Here is a 21,801-nt window from a genome sequence, read left to right on the forward strand (position 1 = left end):
GTTCAGCAGACAAGAACTGTCCTCGCATAGACAGTTTTCTTGGGAGAGGCTCCCAGAAGCCTTCTAGAGTAGAAGCCTGAGTGGGGCCTGAGGGGGATGGCTTGGTCCTGGGTGTCTGGGGTGTCCTGGCAGCTGCACACCCTCTCTGGGGGTGACCATCAAGGACAGGCCGCAGGACAGAGTGTTGAGGGACACGACCTCGTGACTCTTTGTCCCTAGCATTCATGGATCCCCCCCCCCACAAAGGCCCTGACCTCATTCCTGTCAGGGGGCCAGCCCCCCAAAAAGGAGACAAATCTATGCACAAGATAATTTCAGCTGGGGACGGGTGTGAGGACGAAATGCAGCACGGCGGAGACTGGCTGGCTGAGTGGACAGGGGAGGCCTCTTGGAGGAGGTGACATCGAGCACCCTCTGCAGACAGAGCAGGTCCCCCCACCACTCCTTGCCCTGTCTGCTTGCCTGCCCTCATGGCCTTGGGACCTCACACATAGCCCGCTCTCTCGTGGGCCCTTGAATCTGCAAGCAGTGTTCCAGTATATGCTTCTTCCAGTGCAATTCTGGGTGGGGACCAGCCTTTGTCTCCCCTTCCTTGCTACCGCTAGCACTGTATATCTACCTGCAGGGACAGGGACATCCACGGACAGGTCGGGAACAGCCCTGTCGTATCAAGATGTGGCTGCTGGAAAGTGGCTAGACTTTCTCACTGACTCACTGCCTCCCCGTTCTCTGAATTAAATCCCTGCTTTAGAATGGTTTGTGAGAACCTCACATAGTCCATGAACAGTGAGAACCTACTGGATTTTTCCCATGGGGATCTGTGGCAATTGAGGTGCCCAGGTCCCTCTCCCAGGCATCTGTGCAAACAAATTATGGCCTGTTTGAAGGACTGTTGGGCTTACGAGGAACAGTAAACCACTTAAAGTGGCTCGAGTTAAGGGAAAATTTAAGACCAACAATTCTTAAATTCTAAAAGGTTCCAGGCCAGGGCACAAAGCAAGGCTGGGCCGTTGTGGGCTAGACAGGAAAGAGGATGATAATACTTTTCTTCCATCTCTCTCCGGACAGCCTGGTTGCTCACCATTCCTCTGTCAGTCTGCTCCCACCACCTGCCTCTTCTCTGCCTCTTCTCTGCCTCCCTAGGGTCCTTCTCTCCCAGGATGCTGACCGGCAGGCACCTGGCCCCAGCTTGCCGTGCCACAGATCTCCCAGCAGGATGGAGGACCACATGGCAGGGATCAGCCTGGAGGTGGGGGAATCAGGCCCTTGGGCTCAGAGGCCACTGGGGACCATGGAGGGGACAGTCTCAGCTGAGTTGATGGGGCAGGAGTGTGATAGAGTGGATGAGCAGCGAGTGGAAGTCCTGCACGCAGGGGATGCAGAAATGATGGCTGTTGGTGCCGCATAGTGGCTCCCAGGGCAGCAGGATGAGAGGAGAGTCAAGGACTGGGAAGCATGGGTGTGTGGTCAGGCAGGGGTGGAGGAGGGAGGGGGAGATTGGCTTTCTTCATCCACAGAGAAACAGACAAGAGTGTACATCCCTGATGGGCAGGGGCTGGAAGGGCCGGGGGGCACACGGGAGGAGTGGGCCTGGCCCAGAGGAGGGGCGTTCCTTCTTCAGAGGTAGGACACGGGCCTTGACCCAGAGACACTGAGGGGGGGAGTTAGCTCAGCTGCTGCCAGACTTGCCTTCCCCCTCCGTTTTATTTCCATCACGTACTGGGCTGCAAGATGCCCTGGGCACTGTGCTAGGGGCTGTGGGCATATCCATGCAAGCAAACCACAAAAATCCCTGGGCCCTGACCTATGTATCTCACAGTCTAGTAGGTTTAGCCAATCACGTTCCTGTACTGCTTGATCTTAAAGCCCTGGGCGTGGCGGGGGGGCGGGGGGGGGGGGAGGCGCTTCAGCGGTCCTCACAGCCCCCTCGAACAACCCAGCTGCCTGTCCGAGGACAACCATCGTTCTTGACTGGAGGTTCTACCTTGTGTCTGACATTCTGTACCAGTTTTAGTCCTTTCCCAGTGAGGAGGACTTGCCACCTGGCTCTGGGGGTCATGGAAAAGACCCACTTTGCAGATGTCCTTACTGTAGGCCTGCTGAGCCTGCATCCTGTACAAGGCCGCTCGGCCCATTAGAAGCAGCCAGTAGCTTGGAAGTCGTCTATACCCGCAGCATCCCTTTACGTGCAGCTGCAGATAAGCCCTTCCCCCTGCCCGCCAGACCCCTGGCCCAGAGACTCATGAAGTGCCTTAGAGGTTGCCATCTGCCCCCCAGTACTGCCCTCCCAGGCCGGGGCCTCTGGCACCTGCTTTATCAGGATTCTTACGAGGGACAGCTGGTTTATGTTACATGCCTGCTCCCTCCTCTGTTCCCTGCATATCTGTTCTGGTTTTAAATAGCTTATCTGAGCAGCTGGACAACCACATGGGCTTATATGGCGTGGGGTGCATGTTCCTTTAGTCCCGTCCCTGGCACCTGCCAAAATAGCAGCCAGCACCCCCCGCGCCCCCGCCGTGTCTCTTGCTGCACATTCCTCCCACCGCAGGGCTTGGCTTACAAGGCCCCAGCCCACAGGCCTGCTTAAAGCCCTCTCCATCCCCTGCCCTCGCCCAGTCCCTGCTGAGGCGGAGCAGATACCTCGGGATCTGTCGGCAGCTCCCGGTTTGAGGTAAGACCCGGGTGCGGCTCGAGATGGGGAGAGCAGAGAGGCGAGGAAAGGTGTCCTGCAGCCTGGCACTTGTATCCAGAGTCTGCCTGCGTCCACGGGGAGTGGACGTCAGAGTCCCTAGCGGCCCACGTTCCCTGTGAGAAGAGGCCACGCTTTACAGGGGTGTCACAGGGATCAGGTTCCAAGACTAGCACAGTAGGGCAGTATGTTAGAAATGTTAGACTTGGATTTGAGTCCCAGATCTGCCACTAAAGAGACTGTATCGCTGGCAGGTCTTGGGTGAGTGCCTTTCCCTCCCTGGGCCTCAATTTCCTCATCTGTAGAGTGGGGGAGACAATTGCTAGGTCTCTGTCTGCTCTACAGACAGTGAAGCTCTAAGCAACAGGAACTCCCCCAGATTGCTCAGTCCCGCCCCTCACCTCTAGGCCCAGGGCCCCCTAAACCTTTCCAGGCAGGTCCTTCTTGACTCCCAGAGAGCAGAGCAAGACTGCAGTCATGTCAATCAGAATAGTCCCGGTGGTCAAATTCACATCTCCAGGAATTCAGAAACTGTCTTGTAAGCGCTGAGGAGGAGCCCACGTCCGGAGGTAGGCAGGGACCGGGGGAGCACCTCTGTGAGCAGACATGTGACGTCCATCTGCCTTCCACCAGGACCACCCTCCTCCCCAGAGAGAAAGCCCTGTGAAGTAGCATTTGGGGGGGCTGATGGGGGAGAGACCCCAGTGAGAGATCCTTCTATGGGGTGTGAACCCAGCTCCAGGGGTTAGAGTCCAGCTGCCCCCTGGCCCCCCGTGGACCCTTGTCCCACCCCATCATCCAACATCCAACATCCAACATCCAACATCCCTGTAGGGACAGACCTTGCTCAGGGTCTGGGAGTGGCAGAGAAAGGATATTCCCTTGACTTCCAGCTTCTCCTGGGCCGAATGAGGAAACATCTAGGGAAGGGGTGGCCTAGCGTGTAAGGAGTGTCAATGCACATTCCAGGCCTACTGCAGCTGGGAAGCCATCTGACCTCCAGAATTCCTCCTCTGACCCATGTCTCGCAGGGCAAGCCCTCTCCGGGCAGAAGAGGAATCTGAGAGGATCGGGTTGCCTGCTGGCCCCCCTCAACCCTGTCCCCTAGCTCTCCTGGTGGGCTGACAGCTGCAGGCTTGGGAGGATTCCAGCTGGATGTTGGGGACAAGGGCTGAGGGATGGGGCCCACATTCCTCAGAAGCTCAGAGACTTGTTTCTGTGAGACTAGAACTTGAAGCTCATCTATTTTATAAATAGGAGAAGCCTAGAGAGATGAAATGGGTTCGCTAAGGTCACACCGCAAAAACTGGGGTTAAACCCAGGTTGTCTTTTTTTAAGTAATCTTTATGCCCAGTGCGGGGCTTGAACTCATGACCCTGAGATCAAGAGTCTCAGGCCCTACAGACTGAGCCAGCCAGGTGCCCCTGAACCCAGACCTTTTGACCTCACGGCCAGTGTTCTTTCTGCCCCGTATTGTTTTTGCTTTACTCCCCAAGAAAGGTGACCCTGATCTCTTGGCTGTAAGGGAGTTTGGCTAGAAAGCCGTCTGTGGAAGCAGGTGAGGGTTTGGGTGTGAGGACACAGCTGCTCCAGGACATTCTCACTCCTGGCCCTGCCAGGTTCCTGATTATGTCTCATTCCAGAGCCCCGGCCTCGGCCTATCGCCTTCCCCTTCATCAGTCTTGCCTTCGGGCAATTGGCTTGCCTGCTGTCCTCTTGGTTGAAAGCCCTCCCCTACTCTCCATGGTCAGTTTGCTATTTTGGGAGTTGGATGGTGCTCCCAGGAGCAGGGAGAGGGCTCCAAGCTGCTCTTTCTTCCTCTGAGCCCAGAGCCCTGCCAGCAGGAGGGAGGGCAAGAGAGGGGAGAAAGCTAGAGGCCACATGCCCCAGGCTGGCATGCGTAGCCCCTGTGAGAAACTTCTCTGTCCTCCCTGAGGTGACAGATTCCTCCCAGGAATCTCTTCCTGCCTACTGTCCTGGGGTTTGGGGCAGTGCATATCTGGGGTGAGGGGGCTATTCTCTTTGGCCACTCTCATCTGAAGACCCATTTTGGAGATGCTCTGGCATTTGGGTCTTTCTTTAGCAGAATGAGGTTCCATCCCCGGCATGATACTGTACGCATCTGACATCTCTTCCCACCCGCCTCCATCCAAATGGAGCCAAAAAGTGGCTCAGAGTTTCTGTCCAAAGCTTCTGTGTAAACCCTCCCTCACTTGCCCCCACCCTGCGCCAGCAGAGGGAGCTAGAGAGGGGCCTGCCTTGCTACAGCCATGCTTGTCCTGAACCCAGCAGGACCCCGGGATATTGGGAGCAGGTTCAGATAAGTAGCCAGCCGGCCGGCGGCTGAAGGGGGCATTGGGTCTGAAGAGTTCTCCACTCAGAGGGGCAGTTGGGCTCAGAGAATCCTTCAGATCCCTCAGCCCGAAAGCAGCTGACGTCACCTCACCCCATCAGAACAGGGACTCACTGGATGTCATCAGGTGGGTGCCTGGGGCGCCACTCCAGTAGGATGTGCAGGGAGAGGCGGAGAGGGCAGTGAGCGGTGCCCTCCCTCTGCCCCTGTCACCTGTGGCTTGAGTCAGAAGTTGGTGGCTGGACGCGGGTGGGACAGCAGGCAGGGGCCCAGGAGAAGCCTCACTGAGGGTGGCCGTGTCCTTTGTTCTGATTCTACTCCTGCCTCACTGTAGGCTCACCCTCACATCGCCTTATCCCTTTTCTCGCTCAGGAAGATTGAGAGCTCTCATGCTGCACAACTCCGCGGGGCCGCCGTTCACGCTTCAGCCAATGTGAATGGTGCCCCCGGGGCTGTACACGCATGTGGCCCGGGAGGGTTGGGTTATAACAGTTATTAGTCAGAGGTCTGCTCTGGGCCAGGCACTTTACACAAGCTCTGAGCCTCCCAGAGGAGGAGCCATTTCACAGAAGAGCTGAGGTGTAGGGAGGTTAAGTGACCTTTCCAAGGTCACAGGCAAACGTGAGGTGGAGCCAGGATTCAAAACCAGATTTGTCTCCCGTCTCCCTGTGGCTTCTCTCTGCAATTGCACGGAAACAAAACCTCACACTGCCTAATGCCTTCCAATTTCCTTAATGTCGATTTACTCCTCATAAAGATCCTTGGGTAGCCAGGATGTGTAGGGTCTATCTCCAGGGTACAGAGAAAGAACTGCCCTTCAGAGACGTTAAACAAAGACTTGCCCAAATGCACTCAGCAAGCTGATGGAAGAGGGTTGGAATATCGATTGTCCGTTCCTATCCCAGTTAAGGGTGCATCTCAAAACGAGCTCTCCAGGCAGACATTATTTAATTGGAATTTTATAGATTAATATGCAATCCTAAGAAGTGATACAGTTCCCTTGCACACTTTGCCCAGTTCCCCTCAATGGTATATTTGCACATCCATGGTACAGGTCACAACTAGGATATGGGCATTTGCTAGAAGCCATAATCTGATGCAGATTTCCCCAGCTCTACTCGGACCAGATGTGTGTGTGTGTGTGTGAAATTCAGTATGGCTTTAATCTGTGTCGGTTCATGTGTTCATCACCACACTCCAGACACTAAAATGTTCTAAAACCACAAAAATCCTGTGCACCTTTTTAAAAATTGTTGTCACCTCTACACCCAATGTGGGGCTTGAACTCATGATCCCAAGGTAAGGGTCACATGCTCCTCCAACTGAGCCAGCCAGGTGCCCCTCCTGTGTGTCTTGGGTCAGCATGCCCACCTGTCCTCCCCTTCCACCCCCTACAACCACCGATCTGTTCTCCATTTCTGTAACTTTGCCATTTCAAGAACGTCATATAAATGATATCATATCGCTTGGCCTTTTCCCCCTCAGTGAGAGTAATTCCCTAGAGATTCATCCAAGGCGTCCTGGGTATCATGCCTTGTTCCTTTCCATCACCGAGAAGTATTCCACGCTATGGATGTGCCACAGTCCATGTACCCACTCTCCCAGGGGAACGTTCTGCAGTGATGAGCAAACTACACGGGGTTCGGGTTGCACAGCTTTGCTGCCCTGAATGCTTGGCAAGGTTGTGGACAGGAAAGGTTGAGCAACTATAGAAACATTGTTTTGAGAGTTACAATGATTTGCACCAGAGCAGGGAAGTTCCAAACAGTGTATCTGTTGCAGAACAATGAGTGAAATGGACATGGTCGGTTGCCCTTGAGGTGAATGAGTGAAATGGACATTGGACCGGTTGCCCTTGAGGTGATGTGGGGTTGTTATCCCCCCTTGACAGAAGGAGAAGCAAGCTCCTGGCTGCAGGTCACAGGCTGATGACCGGCAGGGCTAGCATCACCTCCCCATGTCTCAGGCAGTAGCCTGAGGCTAAGCTCTTCTCAGAGCTGAGGAGGGCTCGGATTCTCCTTCTGCCCATACTGACATTTTTCTCTTTCCGGAGGGAGAGCGGAGACCATGTCTGACGTGGAAGAGGTGGGGGAAGAGTACGAGGAGTGAGTATCTGGAGCATCCTGACCCTCCCTACCCTGCCCTTTACCTCCCCCCCCCCCCCCCCCCCCCCCGCCATGAGCCACCTGGGATAGGGAGGGGAGTGGCTGTGCCGCTTCTGGGGAAGTGCCTCTGTGCCTCTGCGCTGCGGACCCTGGGTTGGCCACAGGCTGGGAGACTTCTGGAAATAGAGATGCTCGGGTCCCAGGGTCAGCTGGGGGTCCTGTCTGGCTCAGAGACTAGGAGGCAGAAGAGCTTCGAAGCTGTGTCTCCTGAAAACGAATCCAGAGCCGTTCAGTGACTGTCTCGAGGCCGCAGAGCTGCTCATGCCCCATGAAACCCAAATCAGAGCTCACTGTTAGCACTTTGGAATCGTACTCCTCCTGGAGTGCCCCGCCCACCGCCCTGCCTGGGAGACCCTGGGGGTGGGACACTGGCAGCGGGTCTCACAATGATCTCCTGGGGGTGGTGCTCACCAGGGAGCCTGCAGAGGCATCAGGATGCAGAACGCCTGCCCTCACAGAGCGTGCTCTCCTGTGGATGTTAAGATGTTACATGTTGGAAACAATTAGCCAAGAGGGGTTACCTGGGTAGGATTTGGATAGCGAAGGGCGAGGGAAGGGCATTCTAGGGGACAGCTTGGCAACGCTCAGAGCAGGGAGAGAGTGGTAAGCGGGCAGACGCTGGAGAGAGCAAGCTGGCCCAGGCAGAGGTTTGCTGGGGACAGTGGGTAACCCTGGCGGAGAAGGCTGAGCCAGGTTAGGGGGTGCCTTTATAGGTGGGCAGAGGGGGGGGTGAGCCTCATTAGGCAATGAGGGAAATAAAGAGCGGAGTCATCTTCGGGAAAAGGCCAGTGTGTGCGTGTGGTGTGTGTGCGATGTGCTATTGACAACGTGTCCTTCTGCCGGGCAGGGAGCAGGAAGGTAAGCACACGCCTGTGTACTCATGTGGATGGAGGGCAGCGTGGTTGGAAACTGACCCACCTCTTGTCTCCTCTCTTATGGCCGTGGTCTTCTCTTCTGAGCAGAAGAAGCCGCAGAAGGTATGGAGCTCGGGCAGAGGGAGGGCCGGGAAGGGGAGATGCCAGGAATCCAATATTCTGGGGGCCCTGGGAAAACAGCTTGTCTGTGCCCGCCCCTCACTCCCAGCTGAGCAAAGACCCTTCAGCAGCCATGGCCCCTGGATGAGAATCGTTCCAGCCTCGGTTGCTCAGGTCTCAGGCAAAAGGTTTAAACCTGTCTCCTTTGTCTGTCATTTTGTTCAAACAGAATCACCCCTTTTTCTAATTAATTACGTGTGATTTTTTTTCTCTATTTGTTTTACCTTGAAAAGTTTTAAATGCATGTAACAGTAGCAAAATAGAATAACGCCCTCCCCTCCCTCACCATGGGCCCATCACCCGGCTTCAGCAGTCATCAGCTATGGCCAATCTTTTTTCACCTATGCTTCATCTCCCCGCACTTATTTTTATAAAAGTTTGTTTTATTTTATTATTATTTTTTTTTAATGTTTATTTTTGAGAGAGAGAGACAGAGCGTGAGTCGGGGAGGGGCAGAGAGACAGGGAGACACAGAATCCGAAGCAGACTCCAGGCTCAGAGTTGTCAGCACAGAGCCTGACACGGGGCTCGAACTCATGAACCATGAGATCACGACCTGAGCCAAAATCAAAAGTCCGTTAACCGCTTAACCCAGGGAGCCGCGCAGGCACCCTTCCCCTCAGTTATTTTAGAGCAGACATCACAAATCATCCCCAGACATCATATATTTCATGCTTAAATAGCTCAGTAGGTACTTAAGCGCTAAAAGATAAGCGCTACTTAAAAAAAGAAGACGTAACCATTGCACCATTATCACACCTAAATGCATTCAATTTAGTAATTTTTCAAAATGAGATTATAGAACTGTTCCGTTATCTGAAACATTTTATTTAAACACGAAGACATCATTACACCTTGGAAAGTCCCTTCTGACCCATAGACCCATTCCTACTCTGATCTGTTCTCACATTTCTCCTCAGCTTTGTGCCTCATATCTCACGCGAGAACACCCTAACCTTTCTGCCTTCCTGAGTGCTTGACACACCGATGTGATTACGAGGCCTCACTCCCCAAGTGGCCCAGAGGAGCCCTCAGACCCCTCAGGCTTCTGCAGGCCTGGCAGCTTGCATCCTGCCCCTTAGAGGCTCAGCAAATTCTCTCAACTCTCATTTAAGGCTGTTCCAGGGTGCCTGGCCAAAGAGTAGACACATGAGAAACTCACAGGGGAAACCGAGAGGGGCCATGGGAGTCGCTTTGGTTTTCCAGGAACACCAGATACTTTAGAAGCTATTTGAACTATGTTGTGAATTTAAAAAATCTAGCTGGCTCCACTTTTCTGCTGCGTGACCCGCATAAACTCTCGATGTGGTAGGTTTTCCTTTGCTTTGGAGGCTTGGCCAGCTTGTGAATTTTAGGGGGCGATATTTGAGATACAGACCTTTGAATCTGGGGCTCATCTGCCTGCTACACACAGTGGGATTTGGCTGTGAATTAGCAAAACGGTTCTGCACTGTGATGGTGGACTGAGCTCCACGTATCACCTTGCTCGAAGGGACTCTACCCGCCTCCCTCATAGCTAAGTCCCTGGCTATACATGACCAAGAAAGAGCAAGGTCTACATGGATGACCACTCAGCCTGCAGAATGGACGATGCCCTGTCTCTTCTTCCAGTAGAGAAAGGGTGCATTCTGTTGTGAGCTGTTTCTTTGGGCAGGTGTTTGCATACCATGGGCTGGTCTGTTTCCTCAGTGTGATAATGCTGTGCCTTCCTTAGATGGGGCTGCTTCCTTGAAAGACACCAACAAAACTGCCCTGTGCCAGGCTCTCCACTGGGGCTCTCAGAACCGTGAGTCCTGGAAATTGGAGATGTTTTGTGGGATACCTGAGGGGCTCATTCAGGGTAGGAACACGGGAGAAGTTTGACAGCCGGGAATTGTTCCCACTCTCTGCTCTTCGGGACCTCTGTCCTCGTGTCTAGAGAGGGAGGAGATGGCCCGATACCATCATTTACTGAGGGCCTTCCCACTGAGTGCTCTATGCCTGCTAGATCACGGCGGAGACCTGAGGATCATTCTTTCCATTATACTGACAAGGCGCCTGGGAAGCGATTTGCCTCAGTTGCTAGAAGTAGTGATTCAGGACTTGGAACCGGAGCTTAATTCCAAAGCCCATGCTCAGAACCGTGCGCTGTCTCCCTGCTCCTGTCCCCGTCCTTCTGCTCCCAGACTAACCTGTCTCGCTTCTCCCCTTTGCCGCGGCCACTCCCTGACCCTCAGAAGAGGAGGACTGGAGACAGGACGAAGACGGTAGTACAGCTTTTACTTTGCTGTGCTTTCTGCTCCCTGCTGTCCTGAGCCTGGCTGCCGTGGACGGGCCCTGTTCTGTGGCAGAGTGGGGCGGGCCGGGCGGAGGGAGGGATAGGTGTGGAGTGGGTCAGTCACCTCCTCTCAGCCTCACAAGGGCCAGGCCGCTGCTCCTTTCCCCTGGTTTCTGATCTTTCTCCTGGGCTGGGCGGTGGGAAGAACCCAGGCTGGCTTGTCCCCTGGCCTGCTCCGAATGTGGCCACAGAAGGCGACTAATGTCTGGAATGAGTGGCCTTTCTCTGCCCCCGCTGCTGATGCTGGGCCCTCCCTCTGAAGTGGACAGGACCCAGGCAGGGTGGCCAGGGTGTGAGGGACCTGGCGACAGAGCGATCTGAAGAGCAGCTGGGGGAACTGGAAATAGCCAGGGCAGAAAGGACATGACGTCAGGCTTCAAATGTGCACTGCTGTGGGGTGGGGGTGGGGGGCCGGGACTTGTTTCTAGCCCCTAGGGGTGGGACTAGGGCAAGGGAGACAGACTTGGGCTGAAGTTGAGAAAGAACTTTCTAATAGTGATGTCTCAAGATGTAGTGAGGAGGCCGGGAGTGCCTCATTGAGCGTGTTGCATGGGCAGGGGGTATTCTACAGAGAATTGACACATTAGATGGGGTGGGGACAGGGGTTAACAAGATGGCCTGAAGAGGACCCCACACCTGGTCATACTCTTGCTGGCCAGCCTTCTATTCTTGCCCCTTCTGGAAGGATCTTCTTTGAGGTAAGGCTCCTGTGGGGATCAAAGAAGAGGCATCCCCGGGCCCAGACTAGGAAAAGAAGACAGAGAACAGAGTGACTGGGGGCCAACATTTCTTTCCTGATGGCCTCTCTCTGTCCCTTCCTGAGGCTTTCTCCTCTCCCTCTGCCAGGAGGCCACACTTGTCAGCCCATCAGCCAGTGAGCATGACCAGATGCCTCCTACGGGCAGAGCCATGAGCCTGGCGTCATCCTGTCTGATCTGTCTACTCCAAGTGCCTGACTTGGGTGGGGTCCATATCCTGCCAAGCAAAGGGATGAAAATAGAAGAATCCTACCAACTCTCTGGGCAGTACAAATGTCTACACAGTGGGCACCTCATCTGCCCTCCCGCTGTCTTGCTGTTTGGGTTTCTTTAGGATACAGATGAAGGGTCCCTAGAGTTACCGAGTCGAGGACAGGAGCTTCCCCAACACCTCATCTTAAGCAGGATACATCCTGTGGTGTCAGATCACTGGGTGGAACATTGGGGGTGGAAAGTTGGGGAACAGGGTGGAGTTGTATTGCCAGGGAGGCTGTTGGGCAAAGGTGCTGAGTGAGGCAGAAACAGCTAGCCGCCAGACCTTCCCACCCCCAGCAATGAGTGTTTCTGGGCCTGCAAGCCCTTCTCTGCTGGTACCAACAACACCCCCCCCCCCCCGCACCCTAACACACTCCTACCCCAGACTTCTGGCCCTCCCAGTGGCCTTCACGTACAGAACAGGTCTCCATGCTCAGAAAGGCCGGCTTGCAATTCCCAAACTCCCAGAGAGACAAGTCTAGAACAAAAGCACTCTCCACAAGTTTGATCATGCCCTTCTGTCATGGTTTACCAGGGCCTGTTGTTATTACTGAACTTTGCTAGAATATGGCAAGGGCAGCCATAGGCAGTATACAAATGAGTGGATGTGGCTGTGTTCCAATAAAACTTTATTTACAGAAGCAGTCTGGGGGCCAGATTTGGCCCTTGGGTCATAGTTTGCCAACTTCTGGTTTAAACCAAGAACGGAGCAGCCCCTTGTCATTCATATTGGTGACTCCAACATTCCTCTGGATCCTGGATGTTGCTGACCTCCATCCCCACCCCTCTCTGATCTGGGTTCTGCCTGCTAGCCTAAGTAAGGGCCTGGGTGTTCACTGTTTCTGGCTCACTTCTCCAGAGCAGGAAGAGGCAGCAGAAGAAGAGGCTGAAGGTGAGGCTGAGACTGAGGAGACCAATGTAGAAGGTAAGGCCCTGTCTGGGGTGAGGGGGGGGCTTGCTCATGGTGTTGAGGGGGGGTGGCAGGAGCCCCCAGAAACACTCCTATGACCGTGAGAAATCCACCTGGAACCTGCTTTCTAACCTATGCAACAGTACATCCTGCCTGGGCTGGGATTCAGCCCCCAGTTGTTCGATCAATGAACCTTGACTGTGAGCTCCTTTCGTGTCAGGCAGAGCCTTGGGCCCGGGGGCATGTGTGTGAATAGACATCCCCTGAGCCCAGGAGCCAGCAGGGTGCACTTTGGTTAGGACCTGTCTGTGGGGGAGACTCTGGAAGGGGGGGACTTGGGTCTAGAACAAGGATCTTTGCTAATTTCTCACGTTCTGTTTAGGAGACGGACAAGAAGAGGAGGCTAAAGAAACTGAAGGTGAGGACTGTTGGATATCAAGAGAGAGGTACTGGGGCATCGAGGGAGCCCCTCCAAGCAGCTTTAGGGGAGACTGACCACAGGGCTCTCTCCAGGGAGGTGGGCGAGGAGGGGTTCATGGGGGGAGAGGACAGAGTTGATGACCATGCAGGTTTGGGGTCTTGGCCTTCAAACTTCTGTCCCCCTCATTCCAGAGAAGCTGGGTGGTGCCCTGTGGGAGAGGGGACCAGTGTCCAGTCCCCAATCTGGACAGGGCCCCAGAAGTCACCTACACATACAAGGCTCCTGGAGCTCAGGCAAAACCACTCATAAGGTGTGGTGTCTATAGGATGAAATCCCAAGATGTAGATGGCCCATGTGGGGGGGTCACTGCAGTGGTCATTGTCATGTTGCAGCCTTTACCAAGGGTGCATTGGCTCTGGAGGGGAGGGGCAGCCAGCTGGGTCTTGAAATCATGCCCCCTGGCATGGTCCCCTGGAGGCCAGGAAGTCCAGGGAGCAACCAAGTAGGCAGGGCCTCGGAGGGGACTCTGGGGCCAGGATCCCCCCGGGACAGTGCCCAGAACCGGTGAATGAGAGAAGGCTTTCGAGTTTCACTCTGGGAGGGTGTTCTTCCTGTCAGGACCCAGCTGTCCCCTGAGATGACCCCCTGGGAGCCACTATGGGAGAAGGAGTGTGGGGTCTGTGGCTCTGCTGCTTTAATTCTTCGTGACGCTCCTGGAACCGGGGATCCCCAGGGCTGGAAGGAACTCATTGTGCAGATGGAGAAACAGAGGCACTTGGGTGCCCAGCTTTTCAGGGGCAGAGCTGGGACCAGATCTGGGGCCTTCTGACCCTGTGGCTGTGTGCTTCTCTCCTCCCCAGATGGCCCAGTGGAGGAGTCCAAACCAAAGCCCAGGTGAGCGGGACACACTTGTGGTGAAGCCCTGGGAGGAGAAGCCCAGTGAGGAAGGACAGGAGTGCAGTGTGATACAGTGGGCATGGGCCGGGGGTGCAGCAGGCACCTGTATGGTTGTACAGGTTGTGTACTGCACAAGAGTCGGCCCAAGGGAGAGGGGGGGCTGCAATCCACCTCACGCTCCATTACCAATTGTGTACCCTGGCATGGAAAGCACTGTGTTCACCCAGAGGTGAAGGGGTGGACTAGTTGTGGCCCTGGATGGATAGCCTCTCCTGTCTCACGGCACGGCTGAAGCGGGACCTGAAGGAAGAGGGACGGAAATCTGGAGGAGCCAAGCAGTGACAGCGTGCCAGCCTGGCTGGCTTCAAAGTGTCACAAAGAGGCGGGGCAGGACGGCCTGGTGCCGCAAAATGAAACCACCTGGAAGCTGCCGGGGTGGGTGTCAGGTGGAGAGGGGGCCAGGGAGGCTCTCCCTTTCGGTGACACCAAACCTGTCACAGATGCCGCCTCAGCACAGTCGCAGGCTGCTCCCCAAGTTGGGACCGCCCCCACCCCAACACCAGCCCCAGAGACAATCCCAGCCCCGTTCATTTGTCCCGCACCTTTCCCTTTCCCGGCCACTTGTACGGATGGTAGTATCTCATTTTGGCCCCTCACAGACCTGAGGGCAAATGGGGAAACTGAGGAGCCTACTGGACCTGGTGTCACACAGCAAGTATGTGTTGGGGCGGGGGCCAAACCCCAGGATGCCAGGGGTTCACGGGCCAGCCGTGGGAATTCGGAGTCGGACTCACGCGCCATAGCTTCTGTGACGTCCTCGTTGCATGGTCCGGAGCGACCGTCCTGGTCCTGGTCCTGGAGCGGTCCGTTGCATGGTCCCTGAGCCTCCGTTTTCTTCAGTGAGATTGGGGGGGTCTCTGCGCCAGGGGTGTATCAGGGGGATAAAACGAGAGGGCGCACGTGAAAGGGCTGCAGTGTGCCCACGTGCCGAGAGGTGCTGTCGTTGGCGGGGAGCTGTCATTGTTGCCGCCCGGCCGAGTGTCTGCAGGAAGGAGAAGGGCCCCTCCTGTGCTGGCCACCCAGAGCCCCTTGGGTCCGGGATGGGGTTGGCATTCATGGATTCCCTCCTCTTCTCTCCAACAGGCCATTCATGCCCAACCTGGTGCCACCCAAGATCCCCGATGGGGAGAGAGTAGACTTTGATGTGAGTGTGCCTGTGGGGGGAACGGGCCTGGGCTGGGAGAGAGAGGCCGTGTGAGCTGGGGGGCCGGCAGGCGGAGGGCACAGGCAGGATGGTGCTCGGCACAGGCCTGGCAGGGCCTCGTCCTGGGTTCGGGCCACGGTGGCCCCTTCCCCAGCCAGGCCCCCGCCCTGCCCGTCCCTCCTGCATTGCGGAGGGTGGCATCTACCCAACCACTTCTTCCCTGGACCCATGGGCCTGGCAGCCTCTGAGCCTGGATGTGCCTTCGCAGGATATCCACCGGAAGCGCATGGAGAAGGATCTGAATGAGCTACAGACGCTGATCGAGGCTCACTTTGAGAACAGGAAGAAAGAGGAAGAGGAGCTCATTTCCCTCAAAGACAGGATTGTGGGTGTCCAGCCTCCCGTGGCAATGCCCCCAGAGACCCCGCTCCGTCCACCCTCTTTGTTAGGTCCCACTTCCTCTGGACTGCCTTTGGGGGTGGGGTGGGGGCCCTCACCCTGCTGCAAATGGGCTCTCCATCAGGATCCCAGTGGCCAGGAGTCACTCTTGAGGCCCTGCACTGTGGTTTCTTGGATCCCTGCCTTCCGTCCCCACCAGACCGGACCATTCTTGGCAGCCAGAGCTGCTGATGGTCTCCGGGTGCCCCAGGCCTTGGCTGGGGGGTGATGAGTCAAATCCCTGTTGTCCCACCTCTGCCCCCCACTCCCTCCCACTGGGAGCTCCCCCCACGAATGCAGGGAAGATGAGTGTGGCCTCTACAGTCCCGAATCATAACCAGGGGGGGTTATTTTGACTCCTTTGTTTTTCGCTCCACCAGACTCGCTGCTGTGTTTGTGGTACCGCTGTGCCGCCCTGGCTGGCAGCTGAGGGTCTGGCCATCTGTCCGCGAACACAAGAGCAGCTGCTGGGGCTGGGGCCGGGGCGGGGCCAGGGGCACAGCACTTGTGGGAGACGGGAGAAGTCCGCCTGACATTTTTCAAATCGTTGAGGACAACCCCACGATGAGTAATGCTCCGCGTGGGGCATCCGCACACGCCTGCTGTGGGCTATCTTTATTCAGCCAGGGCATTCTGAGCTGGTGCACCTGTTGAGGCGCTCTGTGTCCAGGGAGCTGGCAGAGTAGAAGCCCTTGGAGGAAGGGCACTCACTGCCCTGAGCTCCCGAGGGGAAAATCCCCTGTGCGTTTTCTTGCCACCTCTTTCCCTGGTTGGTCCCTGCACCTTTGGGGACACCTCCTCCATATGCACGCACTGGGCAGTCTGTGCCCCTCTCCCCATAGGAGAAGCGACGGGCTGAGCGGGCCGAGCAGCAGCGCATCCGGAATGAGCGGGAGAAGGAACGTCAGACTCGCCTGGCAGTGAGTGACCCCTAGTCCACGGCCCACAGAAGCCCCCAGCGGGCCCCCAGCTCCTTCCAGGCCCCCAGGCCCCTCCCTAGTCATTCACATTGATTCAGTCAACGAGCCCCTGGTGAGTGCCGGGCACTGTTTGGAATCTGATAATAAGCAGTAACTGAGACCGAAATGTCTGGGTTTTCACGAACTTAATATTTTACAAGACTCTCCGTCCAGCAGTTCCACTTCTGGGTATTTACCCGAAGAAGATGCAAACACTGATTCAAAAAGGCATCTGCGCTCCATTCACTGTGGCATTATTTACAGGAGCTAAGACACGGAGGAAACATGTGCCTGCCAATGAAGGAAGGCATAAAAATATGTGTGTGTGCATGCTCATGCACACGCAGCCCCCCCCCCCCCACTGGAATATTAGCCATAAAAAAGGAAGGGAATCTTGCCATTTGTGAAAACATGGATGGACCTGGAGAGAGCATTATGCTAAGTGAAACAATTCAGAGAAAGAAAAATACTGTCTAGTTTCACTTATATGTGGAATCTGAAACACAGCCAATCCAAAGCAAAACCAAAACGCCAAGCTCATAGATGCAGAGAACAGATTGGTGGTTGCCAGAGGCGGAGGGAGTGGGGGGTAGGAAGGGGCCAAAAGGTACAAACTTCCATTATAAGGCAGCGAAGTCCTCTCCTGCCGCGTCCCTTCCCTGGTGCAGGCTCCCTGGGAACAGGGGGTCCCTTGGCCCTTTTCCTGTGCTGCTGCTGGAGGTTCTTCCAGAACAGCAGGCCTCCTGGGGTGGGGGTGGGGGGGCTCCTTGCCTGAGGGGATGGTGAGATCATTCTTCACTCATTCATAAACAAAAGTCTTCCGTAGCTCTTGTGTGTCAGGCCCTGTGCTGGGGGGCCCCTCAGGAAGCTTCTTGCCTGATGGAGAGAAAAGTTCTACTCACGTGACCCATAAACACCCCAGACCTCAGCCCAGCCTCAGGGGTTCATACCCTCACCCCTGATTTTCTCTCTTCCTCCCCGCTGAAAATCAGGAAGAGAGAGCCCGACGGGAGGAGGAGGAGAACAGGAGAAAGGCTGAGGACGAGGCCCGGAAGAAGAAGGCTTTGTCCAACATGATGCACTTTGGGGGTTACATCCAGAAGGTAGGTCGGGCAGCAGCAGTGGTCTTCGGGGGGTCCCGGTATATGGGGAGGAAGGGGGTGTCCACAGACTTCAAGCTGGATCCCAGGAAGAAATTCCTACCTGTAAGTGAAAGGCCAAGGCTGCTTCCTGCCCATGCCCTGAGCTGGCGCTCTGCCTGCTGTGGCTTCCCCTAAGAGGGGCTTGCTGGAGGGGGGGCTGCAGGCAGCGGCCTCGAGTGTCAGCAGTGCCCCGGGAGCCCCCAAGGTTGATGGTGTGTCTGGAAGAGCCTTGTGCCCAGAGTCAGAGCTCTGGTTGGAGACTCAGACCTGCCACTTACAGTTGTGTGGCCTCAGGCAACCTCAGAGCCTCAGTTTCCTCATCTGTAAAATGGGTTTAATATCGTCTGCCCTGCCTGCTCTGAGATCAGATGGGCTAACATGGTGAGCATCTGTGTATCCCGCAGATGTGAGATGGTTTATTCCTGCAAACCTCCTCCATTCCTCATTTTTGTGTCCCACTCCTGCTCGACACTCCATTCTCAAGGGAGAAGAGGAAATATGAAACTGATTTTCTCTGTGCAGTGGAGGGATCAGAACATTTTCTTAGATTTCCAGAGTCCCCCAGCTCAGAGCTAGCCCGGCCTGCCTGCCTCTGTCGCCACAGTGACCACACCAGCCAGACTTATGGCATGGCCCTGCTCTCAGAATAGTCCTAGTGAACAAGGTTGCCTGCAATGACGTCTGAATCACCTTCTCCTTCTCCCCCTTGTGTCTCTCCGCCTTTGCCGTGCCCTGCCCTCTCTCTCTATCTCTGCCCTGGTCTCGGTCTTTCTCTCTGGGTCTTTCTCTCATGGTGTCCTGGCTTTGCAGGCCCAGGTGGGTACCACAACCTCTAACCCTTGTCCTCCTCATCGTTTTGGGGGGCTCGCTGGGAGGGGGATGCTGAGTGTGGAGAATGGGTCGGGCGGGAGGAGGGAGCCGGGAGAGAGATGGAAGAATTTGGAAAGGCAAAGAAATAATGGACTGAAAAGGTCCTCCTCGCCCCTGCCTCAGTTTCTTGGGGGGGGGGGAGAGGAAATCCAGGCAGCTGATAGCGTGGGTGTTTCAGGAAGAAGAGGATAAGAACCTGGTCCTTCTGCAGGCTTTGCCTTGCTCCCCATTGGGTTTTGGGAGGGTTAGGGGAAAGGAGGGGGTGTTCCCTAGTTAACTCCCCCTGCTTGTCATTCTCTCCAGACGGAGCGGAAAAGCGGGAAGAGGCAGACGGAGCGGGAAAAGAAGAAGAAGATTCTGGCCGAGAGGAGGAAGGTGCTGGCCATTGACCACCTGAATGAAGATCAGCTGAGGTGGGGACTGGTGGTGCTCAGCTGACTGCGTGCACCTGCGCCAGCACGGGGGTCGGGGCATAGGGCAACTCTCATCGTGCACCACCAGGGGGCGCTGTTGCCTCACATAGTCCGGCCCCCGCCCCCGCCAAGAATGTTTTGGTGCCACTGGAGTTGGGTGTGAGCCAGTCAAGCCATCTTTGTGCTTTGCCAATAGAGAAGGAGAACTTGAGCAGGCGTCTCGCCCCTCTGAGCTTCTTACCCACCTGCACCCAGGTGGCGGGAAGGGGGATTGAATGATGCCCCACCCGCGCCGCGCCGCGCCACCCCCCACCCCACATCCGGTCCTAAGCACCAGGTGCTGCTGTCTCTGCCTCCTGCTGAGTCAGGTGGGCTGGGGGGGTCCCCTTAGCAGGCCTGGAGGTGGGAAGGAGGGCTGGTGCCCTTGGAGGCTGGGTCAGATCCAGGATGAAGGTGGATGAGGGCCATTCCTTAATGTTCCTATCCCGCCCTGCATCCCCACTCTGGCCCCTGCAGGGAGAAGGCCAAGGAACTATGGCAGAGCATCTATAACCTGGAGGCAGAGAAGTTCGACCTGCAGGAGAAGTTCAAGCAGCAGAAATATGAAGTGAGCCTGCTCACTGGCCCCTCCCCCATCCCCCACTCCTGTTTTGGATTGGGTCCCACATGGCTGCTGTCCATCAGGCCCCTTTCCCCTATCCCTGTCACCTCCTACCCTTGCCAACTCACACACACCTGCCTGGGGGTCTTGTCTCTGGCAGTGTTCAGCCTCCACCACTGGGCTGTTGCTTGCTGGAGAAGTCTGATGGTTCACTCGCTGGGGCTGAGCAAAGGCACGTTCCTGGCGTGCCAGCCCTGGGGGTCTCCCTCCCTTCTGTCCCCGAAGGCCTTGAGGCAGCAGCTCGGATGCCCTGGGTCAGATGGGAGGACCAGGATGCACAAAGCCAGGCCTCTGGTTGGAGAGAGGGAGGCCTCACCAGAGATGCAGCCACTTTCTCTCTCCCCGTGTACCCTAGAGGCCCCGGTGTGGGCACAGCCGGCTGAGCCTCAAACTCACAGCTTTGAGGGGTCCCAGGTGCACGTACAGCGGCAAAAACTGGCTCAGTGAACGCCAGGCCCGCATACTTCCCCAGCGCGGCCTCTCTGCCTAGAGGAGTTCGGCTTCCCTTTCCGGGCCCACTTTGCTGCTTTTCTTTTGTGCACGGGCCCCTCTTCTGAGCACAGCTCAGGCCCGAATGGCTACAGGGTCCCCTCCCACCCCCCCAGTGCTGAGAGAGGCAATTTTGTGTGGTGGCACTGAGCGTGGACTTTGGAGCCACACTGCCTGGGTCCTATTTCTAGCCCTGCCCCTCACTAGCTGTGTGACCTTGGGCAAGTTACTCCCGCTTCCCTCTTTCCATTTCTCGTCTAAGTGACAAGGATAACCCCAGGACCTATTTCACAGGGTTATTGTGAGGCTTATAGAGATCACCGTAGTAATAAAAATAGTAGTAAAGTCTTCCGGGACTTGTTCTGAGCACTTGTCATGTGTTAAGTTATACCTCACAGTCATCCTGGGGGTTAATACTCGGGAAAGTGCTCATAGTGGAACAGAAAGTGGTGGGCACCCACTAAGTGCTCAGTAGGTATTAGCTGCTGCTACAGCCCCTATAGACCTGGGCCTTCCATTTTGCCTCTGGTTCCACATTTAACTCTGCACCTGGCCTACCGGGCTCAGATTTGGCCCAAGTACAGGGTGGTGAACTGCAGGCCTAGCACACGGGGGTGCCGTACCTCATGAACAACTGGGCAAGAGTGCCTGACAGGGGGCCTCAGGCCGGGCTGGGGCTGTTCAGAGGGCTTCCTGAGGCCCAGCCTTGCACCCGATTCTCAGAAAGCCTCCTTAGGTATCTCGTCCTGAGCCCTCTGTGCCTCGGGGACCCCTCAGTGAGAGACCAGTGGGGCGGCCAGGAAGCCTCTCCTTGGCTTCTGCTTGTGGGACCTGGGACCCTCCGGATGCCTGCCTGTTCTGACTTTCACAGTATCGCTGCTCTGCTCCCCCTCCCCCACCCTCTATCGCTGTGCTCAGCTGGCTTCCCCTTCACCCCCAGCCACCTGAGACCTGAGCCAAATCAGCTCCAAAGTTACTCTTTCTCACTTACAGATCAATGTTCTCCGAAACAGGATCAACGATAACCAGAAAGTGTAAGTTTCTAGGTCCTTCCTTTCTTTACCCGGCCCTGCCCCCTCCATCCGTGTGTCCCCGCCATCCCACTCCTCCTCTGAGGGCTCTGGCTCCCACCTCTTCCTCCTCCCCTTCAGGGCGCAGGCTCCTGCTTGGTCACTGCTCAGTGGGGGATTTGTACAGGGCCGGGAGGTCTCACTCCAGCCTGAGGCTGCTGCCCTGCTCTATCTCTGGAAGCAGCTCCGGGCTGTCTCTCTCCACCCTTAGCATCGCTCACCTCCACCCCCTCCCTGTGGAGGCCTGCTGCCCAGCCCTGTGTCCCCCTTCTGACTGGGCCCTGCTCCTTCTGCAGCTCCAAGACCCGCGGGAAGGCCAAAGTGACCGGGCGCTGGAAGTAGGGGCAGTAGTGTCCTTCACCAAAGATCCTCGCCGTGTCCCCGCCCTGCTTGCCCCCCAGCTTCTGCCCCCGCCCCCCCCCGCCGGGCACTGCAGGCCGACTCAAGTCTGGAAACCAGGAGCTGGCCCGGCTGGAAGCTGCTGTTGGTGCCTGTACCCCCACATGCCCACACGTGCCAGTAATAAAGGCCAACACACATCGCATGGCTTTCCTGTCAGCTCCCTTTCAGAGGGAGGGAAACTGAGGCGAGAGCCTGTCTCACAGGGAGACCCTAGGGGACACGGCCCCTCATAACTGCCACACTGAAAGGAGCCGCCTCCCCCCTGCTTCCGGAGGGGAGAGGGCGGCTGGCCCTGGGGAATGCAGGGCCCTCTCGGGGCCTGGGCCTCACAGACAGCAGAAGGGCTTGTGGCGC

At 56.3% G+C, this 21,801-nt stretch overlaps 1 protein-coding gene across 2 annotated transcripts; it reads left to right on the forward strand.

Annotated features, from left to right (window-relative positions):
• The first annotated feature begins 7,099 nt into the window (after positions 1-7,099).
• Positions 7,100-21,589, forward strand: TNNT2 (troponin T2, cardiac type). Of its 2 annotated transcripts, XM_086694054.1 has the most exons (15): positions 7,100-7,147; positions 8,055-8,065; positions 8,170-8,184; positions 10,458-10,487; positions 12,431-12,496; positions 12,864-12,899; positions 13,763-13,796; positions 14,943-15,003; positions 15,272-15,388; positions 16,284-16,361; positions 17,393-17,503; positions 18,716-18,825; positions 19,342-19,432; positions 20,969-21,009; positions 21,342-21,589. In XM_086694054.1, the coding sequence occupies exons 1-15, from the start codon at positions 7,110-7,112 to the stop codon at positions 21,385-21,387; spliced, it is 885 nt and encodes a 294-aa protein (XP_086550180.1). In that variant the 5' UTR covers positions 7,100-7,109; the 3' UTR covers positions 21,388-21,589. The 2 variants fall into 2 exon arrangements, with proteins under 2 accessions (XP_086550180.1, XP_086550179.1); XM_086694053.1 differs by lacking the exons at positions 7,100-7,147; positions 8,055-8,065; positions 10,458-10,487 and having other exon boundaries at positions 8,168-8,184.
• Positions 21,590-21,801: the final 212 nt, after the last annotated feature.

This window comes from Puma concolor, chromosome E4 (assembly GCF_028749965.1).
Source record: "Puma concolor isolate L17-30 chromosome E4, mPumCon1.1.hap2, whole genome shotgun sequence".
Lineage (NCBI taxonomy): Eukaryota > Metazoa > Chordata > Mammalia > Carnivora > Felidae > Puma > Puma concolor.

What these genes read in the sequence shown, in the direction of transcription:
- TNNT2 (XM_086694054.1), top strand. Translation starts at nt 7,110, where the DNA reads ATGTCTGACGTGGAAGAGGTGGGGGAAGAGTACGAGGA. An exon ending in GGAGGCTAAAGAAACTGAAG is followed by an intron (nt 12,900 to 13,762) that starts GTGAGGACTGTT and finishes TCTCCTCCCCAG; the next exon opens with ATGGCCCAGTGGAGGAGTCC. An exon ending in GGGAGAGAGTAGACTTTGAT is followed by an intron (nt 15,004 to 15,271) that starts GTGAGTGTGCCT and finishes GTGCCTTCGCAG; the next exon opens with GATATCCACCGGAAGCGCAT.